At 43.1% G+C, this 18,964-nt stretch overlaps 1 protein-coding gene and 1 long non-coding RNA gene across 2 annotated transcripts; both read right to left on the bottom strand.

Annotated features, from left to right (window-relative positions):
* Nucleotides 1-5,933: 5,933 nt before the first annotated feature.
* Nucleotides 5,934-8,324, bottom strand: LOC125746820 (uncharacterized). The gene is made up of 2 exons (XR_007399068.1): nucleotides 7,685-8,324; nucleotides 5,934-7,245 (listed from the first exon to the last, which is right to left on the bottom strand). It is a non-coding gene; the product is annotated as an uncharacterized LOC125746820 (long non-coding RNA).
* A 5,811-nt stretch (nucleotides 8,325-14,135) lies between these two features.
* On the bottom strand, nucleotides 14,136-18,217 carry LOC125746378 (protein TASOR). Its single transcript, XM_049020306.1, has 6 exons — nucleotides 18,049-18,217; nucleotides 16,448-16,583; nucleotides 15,939-16,104; nucleotides 14,768-14,990; nucleotides 14,535-14,678; nucleotides 14,136-14,438 (listed from the first exon to the last, which is right to left on the bottom strand). The coding sequence occupies exons 2-6, from the start codon at nucleotides 16,557-16,559 to the stop codon at nucleotides 14,136-14,138; spliced, it is 948 nt and encodes a 315-aa protein (XP_048876263.1). The 5' UTR covers nucleotides 16,560-16,583; nucleotides 18,049-18,217.
* Between the last annotated feature and the right edge of the window lie 747 nt (nucleotides 18,218-18,964).

Below are 18,964 nucleotides of genomic sequence, written 5' to 3'. Positions count from 1 at the left end.
GCGGTGCTCTCTGCAAGACTTTGCGCCGCCTAGCGATGTGGAGGACCGACACCATTTTGTGCCGAAAATAAAATATGTAGTCGTCTGGAAGTTGTCGGTGTTTGTTTCGAACTAGCGGCAGTTTATTATTAAGATTACAACACTGAAACTCTTCTTTCCTATATATATTATATCAATTGACAGCAAACTCAAAATTGTTTAGCAGGAAGTCTAGTGTCAATCCCAGCTCGTACGATCCTCGTGTGTGCCACGCCCAGCTGATTATCCACGTGTGCTTCCCTGATCGTACCCAGCTGTGTCTAGTTATTTTGCTCCATAATGTGTGTTTCAGTCCGCGTCTTGCCTTAGTTCCTTGTCTGTCATTGATGTTAGTCAGTGTTTGATGTTTCCTGCTCCGAGTCCTGCAATTAAACCCCGTTTTCCAGTACTTTGCCTGCTTGCCTGTTCCTGCACGCTCGCCTACCTGCACGCTCGCCTACCTGCACGCTCGCCTACCTGCACGCTCGCCCAGCAATCGCGAACGTTTCGTGACAGAATGATGGACCCTATGAAAAAACCAGCTTCCGTGATGGAGGAGGACTACCACGATCACGTTGACCAGCTGCTATTCTGGATAGCCCAGCCCGGCATCCGGGAGGATACCCCAGCATGGGATCTCGTTAGCCGGAGCTGGGATATCCTGGATTGGCTATCCCTGGAGGAGGACGCGCACCTAGCGGAGGAGGTGCGTGAACTTCAGGCGGGTAGCTGAGCTCCGGAAGGAGCGCTATGTCGCACCCAGCGAACCAGGGACTATCCTCCCGCCGTCCGTCTTTACGGACCTAGCGCCGCCTACCGCCATGCGCCGGAGGAGGAGAAGGAGGAGACCGGCGATCGACCCGACGATCGCCCTGGGGGCGTGCACCCTTGTCCCCGCGTCCCTTCCTGGAGGTGGTTGGCTGTGCTTCCCGATCACCAAGGAGGTCCCCAGCGCTGCTAAGCTGCCTTCCCGGGCAGCTTCCCCTATCCGGAGAACACGCCGGGCCGCTGTGCAGCCTGAGCAGCCGCCCCCGCTGCTTGCTGCAGCTGCCTGATCTGAGGAGCTCCCTCCGCTCCTGCAGCCCGTGCAGCCGCTCCCTCTGCCTGCGGACCCCACGTCCGAGGCGCCCTCTACACCGGACTGTAACCCCAGTGACCCCTGTTCCTTGCCCCATTCCTGTCCCTCCTGCCCTAGTCCCCGAGGTCCCGGACAGCTCAACCACCGCTCCTCCCTCCTTGGAGGTAGAGGAGCTGGAATGGGACCCCTTGGGGACCCTCTTGGTAAGCCCTCTACCCTCACCTCGGTGAGCTGGACCCTGGCTAAGGACCCCCATGTCCATGTCCCGAAGGGGGTGAGGACACAACCGCAGGGTTAGGGTCCCTCCCGCCCTGCCCCCTGGCTCGCCCTCGCTCGCCTGCGCTGGGGCTCGGAGGGCGCCTGTGGGTCCTAGCCCCCCGGGTCGGACGTCGCCTGCGGGTCCCTCTTTGAAATCTCGTCGCCCTGCCTTGGTCCCACCGCCGACTCCTCGTCGGTCACCTGTGGTCCCCCCAACTCCGGCGCGTAGGAGGACGTCGCCGCCTGCTGCGGCTCCCCCCCTCTCCTTGCCCACACCGGTGGTTCCTTCAGCTCCCTTGTCCCCTTCCTTAGTTCCCCCTTCAACTTCCTCCTTGTCCCCTCGGCCCCTCCAAGGTCCGCTCCGGCCGCCTGCAGCCCATCCGTTTGTCACCCATTGCCTGCTGGGGCTCCCTCGGGCTCCCATTTATTACCCCTCCTCTCCCTACTCTCCTGCCCAAGTCCCTCCATTTTTTGCTCCTCCTCTTTGTTCCTCGTCCTTTCATTCTTCCCGTCTCTGCTCCTCGTCCTCCGATGTTCCATCAGTTCACTCCTGGCCCTTTTGTTCCGCCTGTTCCCTCTCTGTCCCCATTCCTTGTCTATCTGCCTTCCCCATCCTTGGTCAAGTCCTGTCTTGGTTCCTTCCCTTGTGCCAGGTCTGTCTGTCCTGTTTGCAGTGTCCTGTTAATGGTTTTCTTCTTTTCCAGGTCCTGGTTTCCCCTCGTCTCGTCTGTCGCCTCCCTGAGAGCGTGCCTTTGGGGGGTGGGGGTTCTGTCACACCCAGCTCGTATGATCCTCATGTGTGCCACGCCCCCCTGATTATCCACATGTGCTTCCCTGATCGTACCCAGCTGTGTATAGTTATTTTGCTCCGTAATGTGTGTTTCAGTCCGTGTCTTGCCCTAGTTCCTTGTCTGTCATTGATGTTGTCAGTGTCTGTTTCCTGCCCTGAGTCCTGCAATTAAACCCCATTTTCCAGTACTTTGCCTGTTCTTGCATGCTCACATCTAGGCTCCATACTTAAAGTTTGATATTATCCCTAATATTTACTTATTTGCTCATAGAATGGTTGCTGGACATCATGCCTGGCCTATAAACTGGTATTGTGAGTGCTGTGCAGAGTGGAGGGAGAACCTCTGCGTTCTTCCCAGTTGATTCTGGGGTTCACCAGGGGTGTCTTCTTGCTCCTACTCTCTTCAATGCTTGTATGGACTGCATGTTGGGCAGGGTCGTGGGATCCAGTAGCTGTGGGGCATCTGTTGGTGAAGAAAGATTAGTAAATCTTGACTTTGCCGACAATACTGTGATCTTAACGGAGTCAATGGAGGCTCTGATTGGGGCTCTCGAGAGAGTGAGCGAGGAGTCTGAGTGTCTGGGATTGCGGGTGTCTTGGTTAAAGACCAAGATCCAGGCATTTAATGACTTCTTGGGCACAGCCATCAGTAGTGTGTCTGTCTGCGGGGAGAATGTAAACCTTGTCAAGAGATTTACCTACCTCGGCAGCAAAATTTGTCTCTGGTGACTCTTCCTATGCAGTCAGCAGATGGATTGGAAGAGCATAGGGGGTCATGAGGTCACTGGAAAGGGGAGTGTGGCGCTCCTGATATCTTTTCAAGAGGACAAAGTTCCAAGTCTTTAGAGTCCTGCTCCCTGTCTTGCTGTATGGCTATAAGACATGGACGCTATCCAGTGACCTGTGACGAAGACTGGCCTCCGTCGGTACTGTGTGTCTTCGGAGAATCCTTGGGTACCGCAGGTTTGACTTTGTGTTGAACGAGCGGTTGCTAGAGGAGTCCTGAATGAAGCACAATACCTGAGGGTGATCCAGCTCACAGGATGCTCTTTGCGGAGGACCCAAATGGCTTGACCCGGCCAAGGGGACACCCACGTAACACCTGGCTGCAGCAGATGGATGGTCATTTCCGGAGGATGCAACTGGACTGTGTATCTGCCTGAGGGATTGCAGGCTGGGATCCCGAGGAGTTTCACTGTGTGATGCGCTGTGTGATGCGCTTTGTAACGGTTCAGTTTCCGTGTTCAAAATGTAGCGCAGTTATTCTTGCTTGCAGCAGCAACTCTTTGTTTTGAAACTGGAGATAATTTATTACATAGCACCATTTACTGATGTGCAAGCAACTACTGTGAAACAGACAATGATTATTAATGTCAATACCAGTTCACAGACTATGTAATGGACGATGGGTAACTAAATGAGTATCTATGGCTACTATGAAGTGATTAGTGCTAGCTGGACGTCTATCCATCAACATAACCGCTTAGTCCCACTTGGGGGAGGGGGGGGCAGGAACAATGAGTACAGGCAGGAACCAACCCTGGGCAGACAGCAACACACTGCAGGGCATACACACTCAGAGGGCCAACTTAGAGACACCAATCAACCTACTATATATACTTCCGGACCAGGGTAAGAAACCGGAGCCCCTGGCAGAAACCCACGGAAACGTGGGGAGAGCATGCAAACTCCACATAGAAAGGTCCCACACCTGACCTGGGAACTGAACCCAGGACCTTCTTGCTCTGAGGCAGCAGCACTAGCCACCATTGCCATCCCTACCTAGAGGTAATATACACTATATACACTATATTGCCAAAAGTATTGGGACAACTGCCTTTATACACACATATGGCTCTGTGCAGGCCAGTCAAGTTCTTCCACACCAGACTCGCTCATCCATGTCCTTATGGACCTTGTTTTGTGCATTGGTGCACAGTCATATTGGAACAGGAAGGGGCCATCCCCAAACTGTTCCTACAAAGTTAAGAGCATGAAATTGGCTTGGAATGCTGCAGCATTAAGAGTTCCTTTCACTGGAATTAAAGAGCCAAGCCCAACCGCTGACAAACAACCTCACACCATAATCCCCCCTCCACCATACTTTACACTTGGCACAATGCAGTCAGGCAAGTACTGTTCTCCTGGCAACTGCCAAACCCAGACTCATCCATTGGATTGCAAGACAGAGAAGCATGATTCATCACTCTAGAGAACAAATCTCCACTGCTCTAGAGTCCAGTAGGAGCGTGCTTTACACTACTGCATCTGATGCTTTGCATTGCACTTGGTGATGTAAGGCTTGGATGCAGCTGGTCAGCCGTGGAAACCCATTCCATGAAGTTCTCTACGCACTGCTCTTGAGCTAATCTGAAGACCACACAAAGTTGATTTTTGTTGTTTGATTATTGATTCTGCAGACAGTTTGCGGCTTCTGCACACTGTCTGCCTCAGCATGCGTTGTCCCCACTCTGGGATTTTACATGGCCTACCACCTAGTGACTGAGTTGCTGCTGTTCCCAATTGCTTCCACTTTGTTATAATACCACTACCAGTTGTTACGTGCCGTAAGGTTCTGGGGAGGGGTTGCTCTACAGATCCTGATCACCGTCATTCGCATGTTGCTCCCTTCGACTTCGCCTCCCGGACCTGGCCACGCCCCCGGTCTTTGAAGCTGCTTCCAGATCTAGAACTGAAAAGGCCATGGCAGGAGATCAGCTCAGCTCTGCTCACTGTTGGATTGTTGTTTGGTTTGCTTGCGTTTTGGATTGCTTGTGTATGACGGTTCTGATTGTTTGGTTTCTGATTTTCGCTTTGCCCTTTTGTACTTTCGCTTTGGTTTGTTCGCTTTTCTGGCTTCTGTGATCTCCCGCCTTCCTCTTGACTATTCTTTTGCTCATCCCTTTGGACACTGTCACTCTGGTTTTTGTGTTTCCCACATGTTCATGTCTGTCTCGGTGTGTAAGAAGTAACTGCCTTTTGTTTATGCATACGCGTGGTTTACTGTTGTTTTGGTGAGGGAGTCAGATTTAGTTTTTGTCATTTCGTTTTCCCGTTTTCATTTAATTTAGAATTAGATTAGTTTGGGACGTGTTCTTTAGTGCTGTTTTGTTTATTGTTTTGGCGGTGTCACTCCCGAAGTTTGTTGCACCTCGTGTTTGTAAAGTGTCTGTGAATAAATATAAAAAAATACAAAAAAAGATCCCTTTGTGTCCCGTGTTCCCTTTTCCCCTCCCCTCATAAGACATTCCTCCAAGACCAGGAATCATTCTCGTAGCTCTACGTTGCACCCTTTCTAAGGCAGCAATGTCCTTCTTAAGGTATGGTGACCAAACCTGCACACGATATTCTAGGTGGGGTCTTACCAAGGAGATGTAACCTAGAGATGTAACCCAACATCCTATTGGCCTTCTTTATTGCCTCCCCACACTGGTGAGAGTGGGACATGGAAGTATCAACATACACACTGAGGTCTTTCTCACAAGACCTTTATTTCAGTGGAACCCATAAAATATCTGTACTTTACATTTCTGTTCCCTGCATGGATTACCTTACATTTATCTATGTTAAATTTCATCTGCCAGGCAATTGAGCTTTAAGCAAAATTTAGCTTCTCAGCAAAGAGGGTCCAAACCCCCCCCCCCCCCCCCCCCCCATCCATCAGGATCCAGCATCTACTGCTTATAACTGAGATAGTGTTATGATTTATTTAAAGCACCTGAGACAGATGCTAGTCTGCGAAGGAACACAAGGGGAAAATAAATGTTTCATTAATAGAATAACAACAGCTTTTATTGAATGTATTGAACTTTATTACTATAAAACAAACAGACTACAAACTCTCAAAATTCATTAATCACATTTTTATACATTGGTGGTAACATCTTAATTTACTACGTTATTAAAAAATGTACCGTAATATTCATCAAAACTCTTTGATGCCTCCTTATGTTACCTGAATGTTCTTATGTTGCACTTCTGCTCCTTCGGTAGTCTTACTTGGTTTGTTAAAAGTTGTTGTTCAGCTCCTGCTCCAATGCTGCTTACACTTGTACCTGGACATTCGCTGAAAGCTCTGTCTAGCTGCACTTATGCTTAGTCAACTCCTTGGCAGCATGAATTGTTTGCAATTTGCTATTGGCCTCACTTGTATGTCACCTTGAACAAAGGTGTCTGTGAAATGTGTGTGTGTGTGTGTGTGTGTGGCTCAGTGGGTTACTTTACTTTAACAGCTATGTGAAGCCAAGCATAGATAATAAATGCAGGCAGATGTAGTACTCACTTTGCCAGGTAATCTTTGCACTGAATCTGATGGAGTGCTCTAGAAGTTACTGCTGGACTGGTGGAGGTGAAGGTCAGGTGATTCCAGTAAAGAAGAGGGGGGTCTACCACCATGGGGGGGTCTGAAAGCCGGTCTGGCTGGGGAGTGCTTAGGAATGGCAGAGATGGCCAGTGGGGGGTGGGCACTTGTGAGCTTCCCAGTGGGACAACTTGTTGAGGGAGCTGTAGTGAATAAGAGGACCTGAAATCATATGGTCTCAGGTGGCTTTGGTAGGTCAGGCCTCCATTGTGGGGGACCACATTTCTCCAGCTACCCCACACGTCCCTAGCGGGTTGGTTCTGCAGTACAGACTCATGCCAGGGGTAAGACCAATGCCCTCGAGGGGGTGAATTTCCTTCTGTCCCCACTGTCAGAAACGATGGTTTATACTCCGAGCTGGGCTTTGTCGTATGATTAGCATTGTGCATATGAATCCACATGTCAGGATGTGTCAGCACGCCTGCTGTTTTAATCTTGGTGGATGAGACACATGCGGGGGGTTGCCACTCTTCAATGTAAGGGTCACATGACCTATCATCCCAGGTTGCAATGACTGGATTAGCAGGTATCATTTCTGGAAAAGGTTTCAACATCTCCCTGTGCTCCCAAGCTGGTGCACTCTGTATATTCCTCTCTTGCTCAACGGATTCCTGGCACCAGGCGATGTTGTCGACCACAGGTCCAGTCGAGGGCATGTAGGTTCCTCGGCTTATTTCGCATTTAGCTGGATGGTCCAAAGCCTTGTTGCCCTCATTAAGCATTAACAGCGGATTCCCAGGTCTGTTGACAGAAATGGAAGATAATTTGGATCAGTACCAAGAAGATATTTATGGAAGCAGCTTAGTTTCAGTATCTCGAGGGTGCAACGCTGGTGTCATTTGCAATAACCTGAACTGGTGTAAAATAACTTGATTTTCTAACCAGCTGTGCAGTTCAGTATGCTATTTGAAGTCTTTCTATCTCTAATGTACATCTTTTAGGCTTCTACAGTTATATTCACCTTATTCAGTATCGTATGAAAAGTATGAATTTCATATTAAAGAATAATGATTCTATTGTAGTCATTATTTGGTACCATAGCTAAGACATCTGATACATTATCATATGAGTTAAACTAAATATTCCACCTTTTCAAAAATTAAACTTTTATGTAATAGAGAAATCCAAGTGGAATATGAATATGTAAATAAAACTCATTTATATTAATATATTTCCTTACCGTCTTGTGTTTTGGAGACAAATCATGGCCACAGGTACCTTTTCACACTGCTTGATCGTAAACATGGTTAATTGATAAAATCATGGAATGGATTAAAATGAGCCAAAGAAACAAATTAAGATACTTCGGTAGCATTTGCAAACTCTCTAAGCTGTCTCCAAATGTCAACATGTAAAAAAGCTTTTTTAACTTCAGGAATGTTGAATGTGTTTTTTAATTTGCCAGGAAATTGACAGGAATATTAGTAATCTACCGTCTAGTAGGTTGATATGGTTATTGACCTGGGTGTAGCATTTATGAGTAGATTATCAATTAAAGTGCATTCCTTTTGAGATATACATATATACAGCCATGCAAAAAATTAAGAGACCACTCTATATTTTTAAACAAATCTGCATTTTTAAATCATGGGTTAATTGTGGTTCTGCCTGCAGAAGACTACGCTGAGCAGCAGGATGCTTTCAGGTTCAAAATTCTTAAGACAGCAGTACACAAAAATAAGGTGAAGCAGGAGGCACTGGGAACGACCAGAAACCAGCCAGGTAAAAGGTGGAAGCGACATTCTGAGAGGCAGGGAAGAGCCAGACTGCAGTTTGCAGATAAATAAACTGAGAAATCAGTGAAACAAAAAATTGTTCTATGGTCTCTTAATTTTTTCTGCAGCAGTATATATATATATATATATATATATAATAAACTGACTATAGTAGCAGAAATATATATATATAAATTTATAAGTGAAAGGCTATACTCTATGTATATTACAGACTGATGGCCTTTTGCGTTGATTTTACCTGTTTAAATTTTCTTCTCTTTCTGTTGCTCTCTGCCCCATGAGCTGCTCCATTCTGTGATGAACGCTTCCGGGTGCTCAGGGTTACATTTCCAGGTCCATTCTGTGATGAACGCTTCCGTTTGCTCAGGGTTACATTTCCAGGTCCATTCTGTGATGAACGCTTCCGGGTGCTCAGGGTTACATTTCCAGCTCCATTCTGTAATGACCGCTTCTGGGTGCTTAGGGTTAAAGTTCCAGCTCCATTCTCTGCTGCTCTTTGTTGACATGCATCATGAGACATCGTTAGTGACTTGAGACTCAGCACTGGTTTTTGATTTTTCCAGATTAGAACCTTTGACGCGTCGTACAGAAGGTGCTCAAAGCCAAACCAGGACACATGATTGTCTATCACTTTGGGTCTCACCAAGTAGTTTATTTTACGATGAAGAAGTCTACACAAGATAGACAGATGTAGGTCCAGCTCAGTTGTGATCGTTTCTTGCAATGGATTAAAATGAGCCAGTCTAAACAATTTAAGATACTTCTGTAGCACTTGCAAAATCTCTAAGCTGTCTCCAAAATTAACACTGCAAGTTAGAGGCACAGAGTGAAGAAAGTTCTCAAAATCTAACTTATGTTCCTGTGTAGTCAAATTCTCCATACTCTCTCTCCTTTTCACAAGATACATGTAGTAAGAACTGCCTTTAGATCTCTCCTGCTCAAGGTAATTGGGAATATAAGAATGATGATGCGATCGACTGCACCCTTCGCAAGAGTAGTTTCCGTGCAAAAATGGATATATGGACAGCTGCTGTTGACGCATTATCTTCCATTTGCAGAGCTCTGCATAAAGAGTGCTATCATACCACAGTAAACTTCTGAATGTTGGTTCTCCATGTAAAAATCTGATCTTGTTCTCAACAAACTGCTTGGCTTCCATCATCATCTGTAACTCAAAGAATGAGTTCAATGCTTCGTATTTCAAATGTACAGGTTTTGGGGGGCGATTCAGGTATCGAGCTATGATTAGATCTCTTGAGACAATAGCTTCGTTGAAGTTAACATTCTGATCACTCTCAAATGTAGAAATAAAGTATTGAAGCATCCCTTCACATCTCGATCTCAGAGATATGAGCTTGTCTATGGAAGTTGCATCATCGGCCTCTTTCAGCATGTTTGATATACCACTCACTCTGTGTTTTTTCTCAATAGATGTAGTGGTGAATATTGGTTCCGTGTCATGTTGTTCACTTGTGTTTTCTTTTGATTTCCCTGGGTTCCCTTTTGCACTAACCCATTGGTTAGGATTAGCAATGTTTTGTCCAAAGTTTTCTTGTCTTGCAATGGAAGTGCGCAAGTTACCTTGAGGGTCCCATACTGAATTCTCCTCTCCAGGACGATCATCCAGTTTCGTGGACTGTGCTGGAGTTTGAAGAATTGCTTGCATGTTTTTGTAAGTTTTTGTCCACCTCTGGCTGGCTTTCTTCGTCCTTTTATTTAAAATTATGGGCTTATTTAACCCCTGTTTTTGAAACCTAACTCCTTTTAAGAAGTTTTTCAGCTTATTAATAAGTATAACTCTAGAAGATATATTGCTGTCGTCTTTTTGATCTTGCAAAGGGGAACTATTGTATTTTTGCATTATATTAATGGTGTTAACATCAGCTACATTCTGCAGATTTGGAACCATATTGACCTGTGGTTCACTTGATATTAAATTGTCCATTGGGTGGGTGGTGGTGCCTTCTTGTGTGGTTTCTATAGTTTCTGGGAAGTAGATCTCTTTCTGTGATTCTTCAGGCAATTCTCCAAGAACGTCATAGGAGTCATTTTTCATTTTATTTGTATCTCCAGTACTAAAGGCTGCAATCCTGAAAGCTTCAGAAATACTTTCCCTTTGATATGTTTCATTGCTCATATGTTCTCTGCTTTCATCTGAACGCACATGGACTTCATTCTGCTCTTGGACAGTAGAATTCGACAGCAGAACCTCTTCAGAAGTGAAATGCATGGGAACTGTTTGTGTACCACCAACATCACAAATCTTCTCCTCATAATTCTGAGATCCAGTGTCTGTGTCTAATGGAGAGGGACAAACCGCTTTGTAAGTCAGACATTCTTCCAACTCTTCTGGTACTATGTCCAGGGCTCTGATTATTTTGCTCCCATTTCCATCACGACCCTTTTCATAGTCTGCTTTGGTTGTCAAAGGATCATCACCAACTCTATCATTGTCCTCGTTGTCTTTTAGGGGCATTCTTTTGATATATTTTTTTTCTGCTTTCTTGTTCCTTTTCAATAACACCGATTTTATGAGTCTCTTAGATTGACCCCTCCTCCAATGACGCACCCTTCTGGTCTTTTCCCTGTGCAGTTTGCTTTTAGGCCAGCCATACACAGAACACACACCTTTTGTATAGTACATAAGCAGTTTTCTTGTTTTCACCCTCTGGCATAGTCTGCTTTTACAACTTTGCTCCCTGGAGCCGCTTAAGTCACCTGAAGGCTTTGTCTTTTTGACTTTGCCTTTACTTGAAGTTCTCCGTACATGCCAGCTACTCTTCAGGTCCTCTGATGAGACACATGGTACAGTAGACTGTGGAGATGATGCATTGTGGTTTTTCACTGCAGCATTGCTTATGTAATTTTCATTTTCAATATTAAACTCTTTGGGCTGTTTCATGCTACAGGAAGTGTTAACTGGTGAAGTTTGCTGGATCACTGTATCATCTACACTCTCAGCAGGACTTGTCATTGGTCTACAAATTCTAGCTGCTTCCTTTGTCGACACATATAATAAGCACTCATCATTTTCTTGTGCTAGTTGTGTAGTACAACCTTTGACGTTCGATTGATTCCCAGGTGAGTTAATGAATGCAGATGTATATGAACGCAGATTTTTGTCAATTGGCTTGTAAGTAGTCGTTTTGTTTTTTCGTTTGTGATTCCACTGTCTAAATGAAAGTTTCCTCCAGTACTTCTCAGCCATTTTCTTTACTAGTTCAACATTATGTCCATTTTTGCTGTGTACCTCAGGAACAGAAGTGAAAATAGTGTTCAAAGCTTGTTCCATGTTTTCTGTGAACTGAAAATCTGGTAAATTTTCTTGTTTGTTATTTACAGCTGTAGTGGCAATGCAATTGTTTATTGACTTGTCATCAAAGCCTGAAAAGTTATTTCTGTTCTTCTTTTGATAGCTTATGAATGGAAATTTCCTGGAAAGAACCTCTGGTTCGGAATAAATAATATTTTCATAATTTTTTATTGTAATTCGAAGTTTATTTCTTGTTGGCCATTTGTTTTGTAGTGGTGAAGGCAAGTTGTCTTGATAATTTTTGAGAATTATCGGTCTGAGGTAAGCTTTATCAGAGACTGAAATGTCTTCTTTTGCACTGGATGCGAGAGACATTTGATTAAATTGCATTCTTTTGTGTAAAATGCACAACAGCATGTCAGATTCCTGTGGTTCATTATAATTACTTTGGGCTTTTTGGGTATTACAAGGGACCTTGTTGTATATAGAACTGCTTTGCGAGGAATCAGTTTTGCCTTGTTCATGTTTTGGGTTTTCAGTACAGGGGCTGTCATTTGGTAAACTTTCATTATTACCGTATACTGTATCACCATTTCTGATGCTGGCTGTCTGTGTAGGTCTTCCCTCAACACCTTCATTGCTCAAAAAGTCTGGAAAAAACAAAAAATCCTCTTCACTCGTTTCTACTGCATTGGGAGAACTTGGGGTTTTCCGTGCTTCTCCTCTCAAGGTTGACCCATCTGTGGGGATCACATCTGAATTTTGACTGGAGTCCTTTTTGCATTTATTGTTCTCGGGGTCTCCGCTAATTCCTACATGTGTTGAATGAATAAGCCTAGTGGAAATATGGAGACTTTCACCCTTAGGATTAGCAGTACCACTTGGTGGTTTTATATCAGCTGTTAGTTCTGTGAGATGGCTGCCTGTTTTCCCCGATGTCTGAACATTGCTCATAGGTGTATTGCATTTCTGAATTGTCCCCGGTTGTTCAGAGTTACAATTCCATTTATCTGTGTAGCACTTCTGCTCAAACTGAAGAGGGATGTTCTTTGTATTCGTTAGTCTTACTGTGTCCAGATCCTGTTTATTCTCATCGTCATTTTCCTTACAAGCCTCTGATTTTCCTTCTTCTTGATTCATTTTTATATCTTTATCCACTTTCTTAACTTTGAATGGTGACGAACAATCATGAATGTCATCCATGCTCGTAGATGTTACACTTTCCGAAGCACTGCATTGTAACTTGGATCTATTCACATCTGGTTTCAGTGATGTTTCTGCATGGGAATGCTTAATTTGGTCTGATACATTAGCATTGGCAGATGATACTGGGATTGTCATTTGTTGTCCCATTTCTGGGCATGTATAGTCACTGGATTTTTCTAATACCACAATCTGAGTATGATTTTTAGAACCCATCTCTGATCTAGTAGTAGAGACCTCAGTGTGTGACTGAGCATAGCACAGGGCACTATCATTTTTAATGATTCCCTCTTTGTGGCCCCCTAGGTCTTTGTCATGAAAACTCTTTTCTAGCCGCAACCTTGTTTGCTTTACTGGAACTTTCTCTACAGATAAAATTCCTCCCTTAATGTTTTCCGGAAGTTTCATTTTTGACATGTCTAAAGATGACGATTGTTCTTTTGCATTTTGTTTAGAAAAACTGTGTGAGAGATTTTCTAATGGCTCATTATTTTCACTGCCAAATCCTGCAGCGACTTTATTCAGATTTCCCAACTTTGTCTGAGTTTTATCTCCATGCATTTTCATGACATCATACTCAGAATTGGTCTCCTGTTGCGTGTCCCCTGCTGGTGTCTTCTTTATGACACTCTGTTCTCTTCTGAACAGTCGTGGATCTCTTATAGTTTGCGAAGAAAAAACCGTCGTGTGAACATTGCTCAATACCCCTGCTGTGGATGAATGAAAATTTGGATGTGGATTGTCTTGATTCGAACTTATGTTATTGCAACCTTCATTGCTTGAGCACTGAACATGTGGAAGTTCTTGAATCGAGGTTTTGGGACTGGGAAACTGAAGAGTGTGCTTATCAACAGGAAAACTCCCATCAATAAATGGAGTTGAAGCATTATGGTATCTAACAGACTGAGGTAAAGACATCCAGTGTTGTTGGACAGATTGCAGGAAGTCTGCTCCATCATAAAGGGCTGAGTATGATGTGCTGTCAGAAATATTTGATTTTTCATCTCTTTGGCTTGGAGTTTCAGATGAATTGCCCCCAAGACCATGCATGGTATTTCCTGGTGCCCGCAAGTGTCTGAAGGTCACAGCAGCATTTTGTCCTTTGCCCCACCTTTCAGCTATGGTGCAGGTCTTCAGAGGTTTTGCAGAACCTAAGGGGAGCAATTGAATGGAATATCATACAAGTGCAATACCCTGTATATATATGTAGCATACATAAATGCATATACATATCTGGGAATACTGAAGTTATACTGTAGTTGGTACAGCAGGTCATATTACAATAATCTTATGACACATGGTAATTGTACTGTAAAAGGTCTCCTTTCATCAGTCTTTGTGGATTTAGATTTCAGCTTACACTATCTCAACTGATTCAGCCAACCTTCAATTTTCATCAGCCTCTTTATTTGTAAATGACACTGATTTCACAAGACATTTTAAGATGGTTTTACAAAGGTTGTGGGAAAGAAATCAACAAGCATCCTTTTCTGCGGTGCAGTTGAAAAGAGCGGCTGTATAAGCATCCTGATCATGAGACTTATGATAAAACATTGAAAACCTTTTTCAGATGTACCTAATAACATTTCAGTTGATGGGTTCTTTGAAGGCGAGGCCATGATACTTTTAGATGCTGCAGAAAAGGTATTTCTGATAGGAACGACTGAAACCACTGCATATGGTAAGCACTGCCTGGGCCTTGGGGTGAGCTCCTGGTTTTCATTATAATCAAAGGCAAACACCTGAAAGCAGTGTCAATCAACACAATTACATAATATCATTTTAAATATGTAACAATATAATTTAAACAGTGTATTATGCCGTAGCTTTAAGCTTACAGATGAGCCCAAGGCCTGTTGTAACAGAGTATCCTTTGGTCCAGTTGGGTCTTTGGAAATGTAGCAGTCATAATGTATCGTTGGGTCTTGAAAGCTATTCTTTCCCAAACTTGGTGGGACTCTTTTCACCTTGCCAACAATTACCTTGAAATAAAAACAACAACATTTTAAAGGCACAATTTTTTTTACATTCTTTGAAGTATTATTGTGTGTGGTCTGCGTGTGCTATTCACCTTAAAGATGATAAGGTTTGTGTAGGTGCTGCTTCTTAGGGCAACATCTACATGTCTGTACAGATACACTCCATGCTCTGGGTTTCCCAGCGTGTGCTTTCCAGAGCCGTCAACCTTCAATCCCTGCTGACAAATATGTTCGACGTCTTTGGCTGACACGGCTAAAAAACAGAACCACTCTTCCATTTCTCTGGTCTGTCTCCCCCTTGAACGCATCTCAGACCTGATCAAATGATAAATCTCAGTTAACAAGACTACTGTTGCCTTCAATTATCCTGTTCAACCTAGACACAATTTTTTCGAAGGCTTTCAGATTTATGTCATGGTGCATGGTGCCCCTCCACATTGTGTTTGTGCTGTGCGCAGTTTCATGGTGCCCCTCCGCATACCGTAATCCATTGTGTTTGTGCTGTGTGCGTGACCGGCTGCATGGTGCCCCTCCGCATACTGTATACCATTGTGTTTGTGCTGTGTGCGTGCCCAGCTGCATGGTGGCCGTGACTCACTACTGCCGACTAATGGCAGCTAAAATGACACTGTATGAACCGTTTGCTGTATTTTCTGACCCCACTAGATGGCCCTATCTCTTCAAAATGGCTCAAACTATGCCCTAAAATAAACCAAGAGCACCACCTAGTGGAGTCAGAAAATACAGCAAATGGTTCATGAAGAGTTGTTTTGCCCATCATTTCTCCTGATGCGAGACTATCGACAATTAGCGAGTTTGGCACATTTGGTTGAAGCGATTACTGGGCAATTCTCGTGAGACTCATAAGACCCATAGGAAATGTTTATGATATAATTTATTCATGTATTATTATTATTTGTTATTTAATAATTTAATATTTTTTTATTTTAATTAATTTAGTTTTATAATTATTTATTTAATATGCATATAATTATATTATTGCCCAATTTAATTCATTTTGTTTGGCATAATTTACTATGTTTTTCAGTCACATTCCCCTAATCCTGCTTTTCCCATTGGATATGTGTATTTTAGTGTGTGATTTTAGTGAACACAAGGTTTTTCAGGAACGTGTTAGTCACGTTGTAGCAGGACTCACTTGTACACTTTAGGCCACACAGAGCAATATGCTATATTCATTCATATATTAAGTCCAGAAAAAAAATGGAAAGAAAAACTGAATGATTTTTAAATTATATTGACCTTTTTTCCAAAAACTGCCTCAGAAGCTCTTCATTGTTGACCAGCTGCACGCGGTGGCACTCCCAGGACAAGAAGAAGTCTGGTGTTTGATCTAGTCTGGAGTTGCTGAGTATTGACAGAATACAGCAGTATTCCCTACTTTCTGTCATGCAGGGTTCAAGCAAGCCTGGAAAAAATGTACACAAAGTGAAAGTGAGGGAGCAACACCTGTGCTCCTTATGTGGCGATATCTGCGTTTATATGATTGTGTGATAAGAACCATACTGAATACTGCTGTGTGACAAACAGACAACACTGCTGTTCAATAGAAGAAATTCCTTTAAGGAATGAATGCAAAATGTGCGGCAATGATAAAGATTATGGAATTCTGTTATTTTGTTTTGTAAGTAAACATGATGAAAGCAGTATTGGTTATTATCATTTAATCTCTCTGATAAATTAATCAAATTCGTTTTGATGTGTAGTCTGTCATAGTGGTGCGTAGTTTAGTTAGGTGATTTCTTTTTTACTTGTCCCTGGTGGCCGTCTTTTCTTGGGAATGACAAACTGCTTCAGCGTTGAGCTCCCTGCGATGTCCAGCGTCGTGTGTGTCATCCCCCTCCCTCTATCTGCTGTCTTCATAATTTCTTACCCCAGAATATTGACCTGAGAAGCCAGCATGGTTTGTCTGTTAGAATCTAATTTGCCTTTGAAGTTCACTGTCCCTGGCAGCTAGCTATTCTAAGCATGAAGTTCAGCATACTAAAGATCTGTAGTGACTGGGTACAAGTTAAATTGCTCCTGTACTAGATCAGATACCACACTTGATTTTGACTGGTTGATTGTCATAACTGATTAAATGTTCACCAGTTATTGTTATGATTGTAAAGGGGTAAAACAGAGGTATATGTTCACTAAATACTGTTCTTGTATAAAATTTTGAGGAAGTGTAACAAAAACAGAGAAAAATTATATGCCGTCACAATACCTCGCAAAGCAAAAACTTGATATACATTTCAAATATATCGCACTGTAAGCAGACATTGCTCGGGAGGTAACACCCAACTGAACTATTTATATGCATGAAAAACTGACATAGAGAGAAGGAGACTTCACAACTGAATAGAAACCCTGTCAGGAGGCTCAGCTTTAAGTGACTGTGTTTGACATCCGTTAGAGCTCCACTCGTCTTTTTGGTGAATCAAGCATGGGTAGCTCTAAAATAGCTACAAACGTTAACTGCTCTGTAGCCGCTGTTGTGAAGAAGTAGAGTTGTGCAAACCGTAGCTCAGACAGCATAAAGACATGTCAGAACAACGAAAAACTGTATTGCGTTAACACCAGACAAAGAACCCAGTCTGTTACACAGTGATCTCCTGAAAGACGAGCCATTCATTTTTGCACCTACATTTTTGCAGTTACATTTATGCCCTTTTTTTTAAATTTTTTTTTTTTATATATATATATACATATATATACATATACACACACACACACACACACACACACATATATATATATATATATATATATATATATATATGTATATATATAGCAGCAGAAATGTAACACCATTAATACTGGCAAAACTACCAATAGAGAAAAAAATAAAAGAAATGAATGGTTAAAAAAATCCCATGTTATAAATGAATGACTTGTCATTGTATCAAGCAAGATGCTTTATATATAGCCTACTAATGACTTTTATACAAATGAAATTATTTGCATGAAAGAAAAATGTAAAATACTATAAGACATTTCCGGCAAATACAATGCTTCAAATACAATATTTCAGAAAAGGGAACACGAAAAAAGTAAAAATGTGGTAACCATCTCTCCCAGTCTATAATAGTTTCAAACCAAAGTGTGAAAACATAGCATGTGATGTATAAAACAACCATGTGACTCAGCCAGTTCCAAGAAATACTAGTCAGAAAAAGAAAACAAACTTTACCTAAAGGCATGAGTTCTTATTAAATTGAACATAGAGGACACGTGAAAGTACTGATGCAATCGTGTGCAACCCTGTTCATTTTTAGGTAGATGCATTCTAAATATGCATATGTACAGGCATGATTAGAAGCAAAAAACAGGTGCAAGAGTAACTTAAAAGGTCACTTAAAATGGATACCTTGGTCACCATCAGTCATCTGATTCTCTGGGTAGAATTTCTGGCTTATTTCTCATTTCCGTTGTTTGCATGTATACATTGTTTCACTCTGGCTAAGGGTGTCAGCCAAAATGCTATAAATGTAAATGCTCTTATGTTAGGCTCATTCTGGGCCCCACAAAGCCCCCGTCATGCACATGCGGGTGGGGGGGGGGAGGGGGATTCATTTTCATGTGCAGGTAGACCAGCTGGGGACTAGTCAAAGGGTGTTTTAGCACCAGCACTTTTTAGTTCAGTTAAAACAAACTCTGGTTCGATATCCACTGTGCACTCACTGTGCACCTCTCCGCCAGCTTTGCAGCATATTGTCCGCAACCCCTGACTGACAATCTATCAGAAAGGTCCGCATCTGATCTGGGGGTGATTTTTCCCAAAACATAGTTGCTAACTAAGTTAGCAACTTGCGTGGTTCGAACGACGAACTTCACAGGTACGACGCAGGTGTTTCCCGAAACCATAGTTCGAACTACGGATGTAACTATACTGCGGGACTTACGTAGTACGATGCATCGTTAAACCCCGCAGGTGTTTCCCAAAACCATAGTTCGAACGAACGTTCGCAAACACTGTCGTTAAGTTGCGTAGTTCGAACTGAAGCTTAGTTCCGGGTAAATACGCCAGCGATGGTGGAAAATGCAGTCTAAGAAGGGTATAGTCACCGTGTAAGTAAGAAATGTAATAATCTTTAATACATAATAAGGAATAATTTAGCTCTACGATCACATATAATGTGAAGTTGTCTGAAAATGTATTCGAAACGTAATTGTTGTGTGGGTCTCTGGTCAACTGTATTATAAGTACGGTAACTGTCTGTAGTGAGTAATAGGGAGAATTCTCAGACTGCAAAGTATTGATTAGTACAGGGGTGGCTAATTTT

This window comes from Brienomyrus brachyistius, chromosome 7 (genome assembly GCF_023856365.1).
Source record: "Brienomyrus brachyistius isolate T26 chromosome 7, BBRACH_0.4, whole genome shotgun sequence".
In the NCBI taxonomy this organism is placed as follows: domain Eukaryota; kingdom Metazoa; phylum Chordata; class Actinopteri; order Osteoglossiformes; family Mormyridae; genus Brienomyrus; species Brienomyrus brachyistius.
This window is presented reverse-complemented; position numbering and strand designations above follow the sequence as displayed.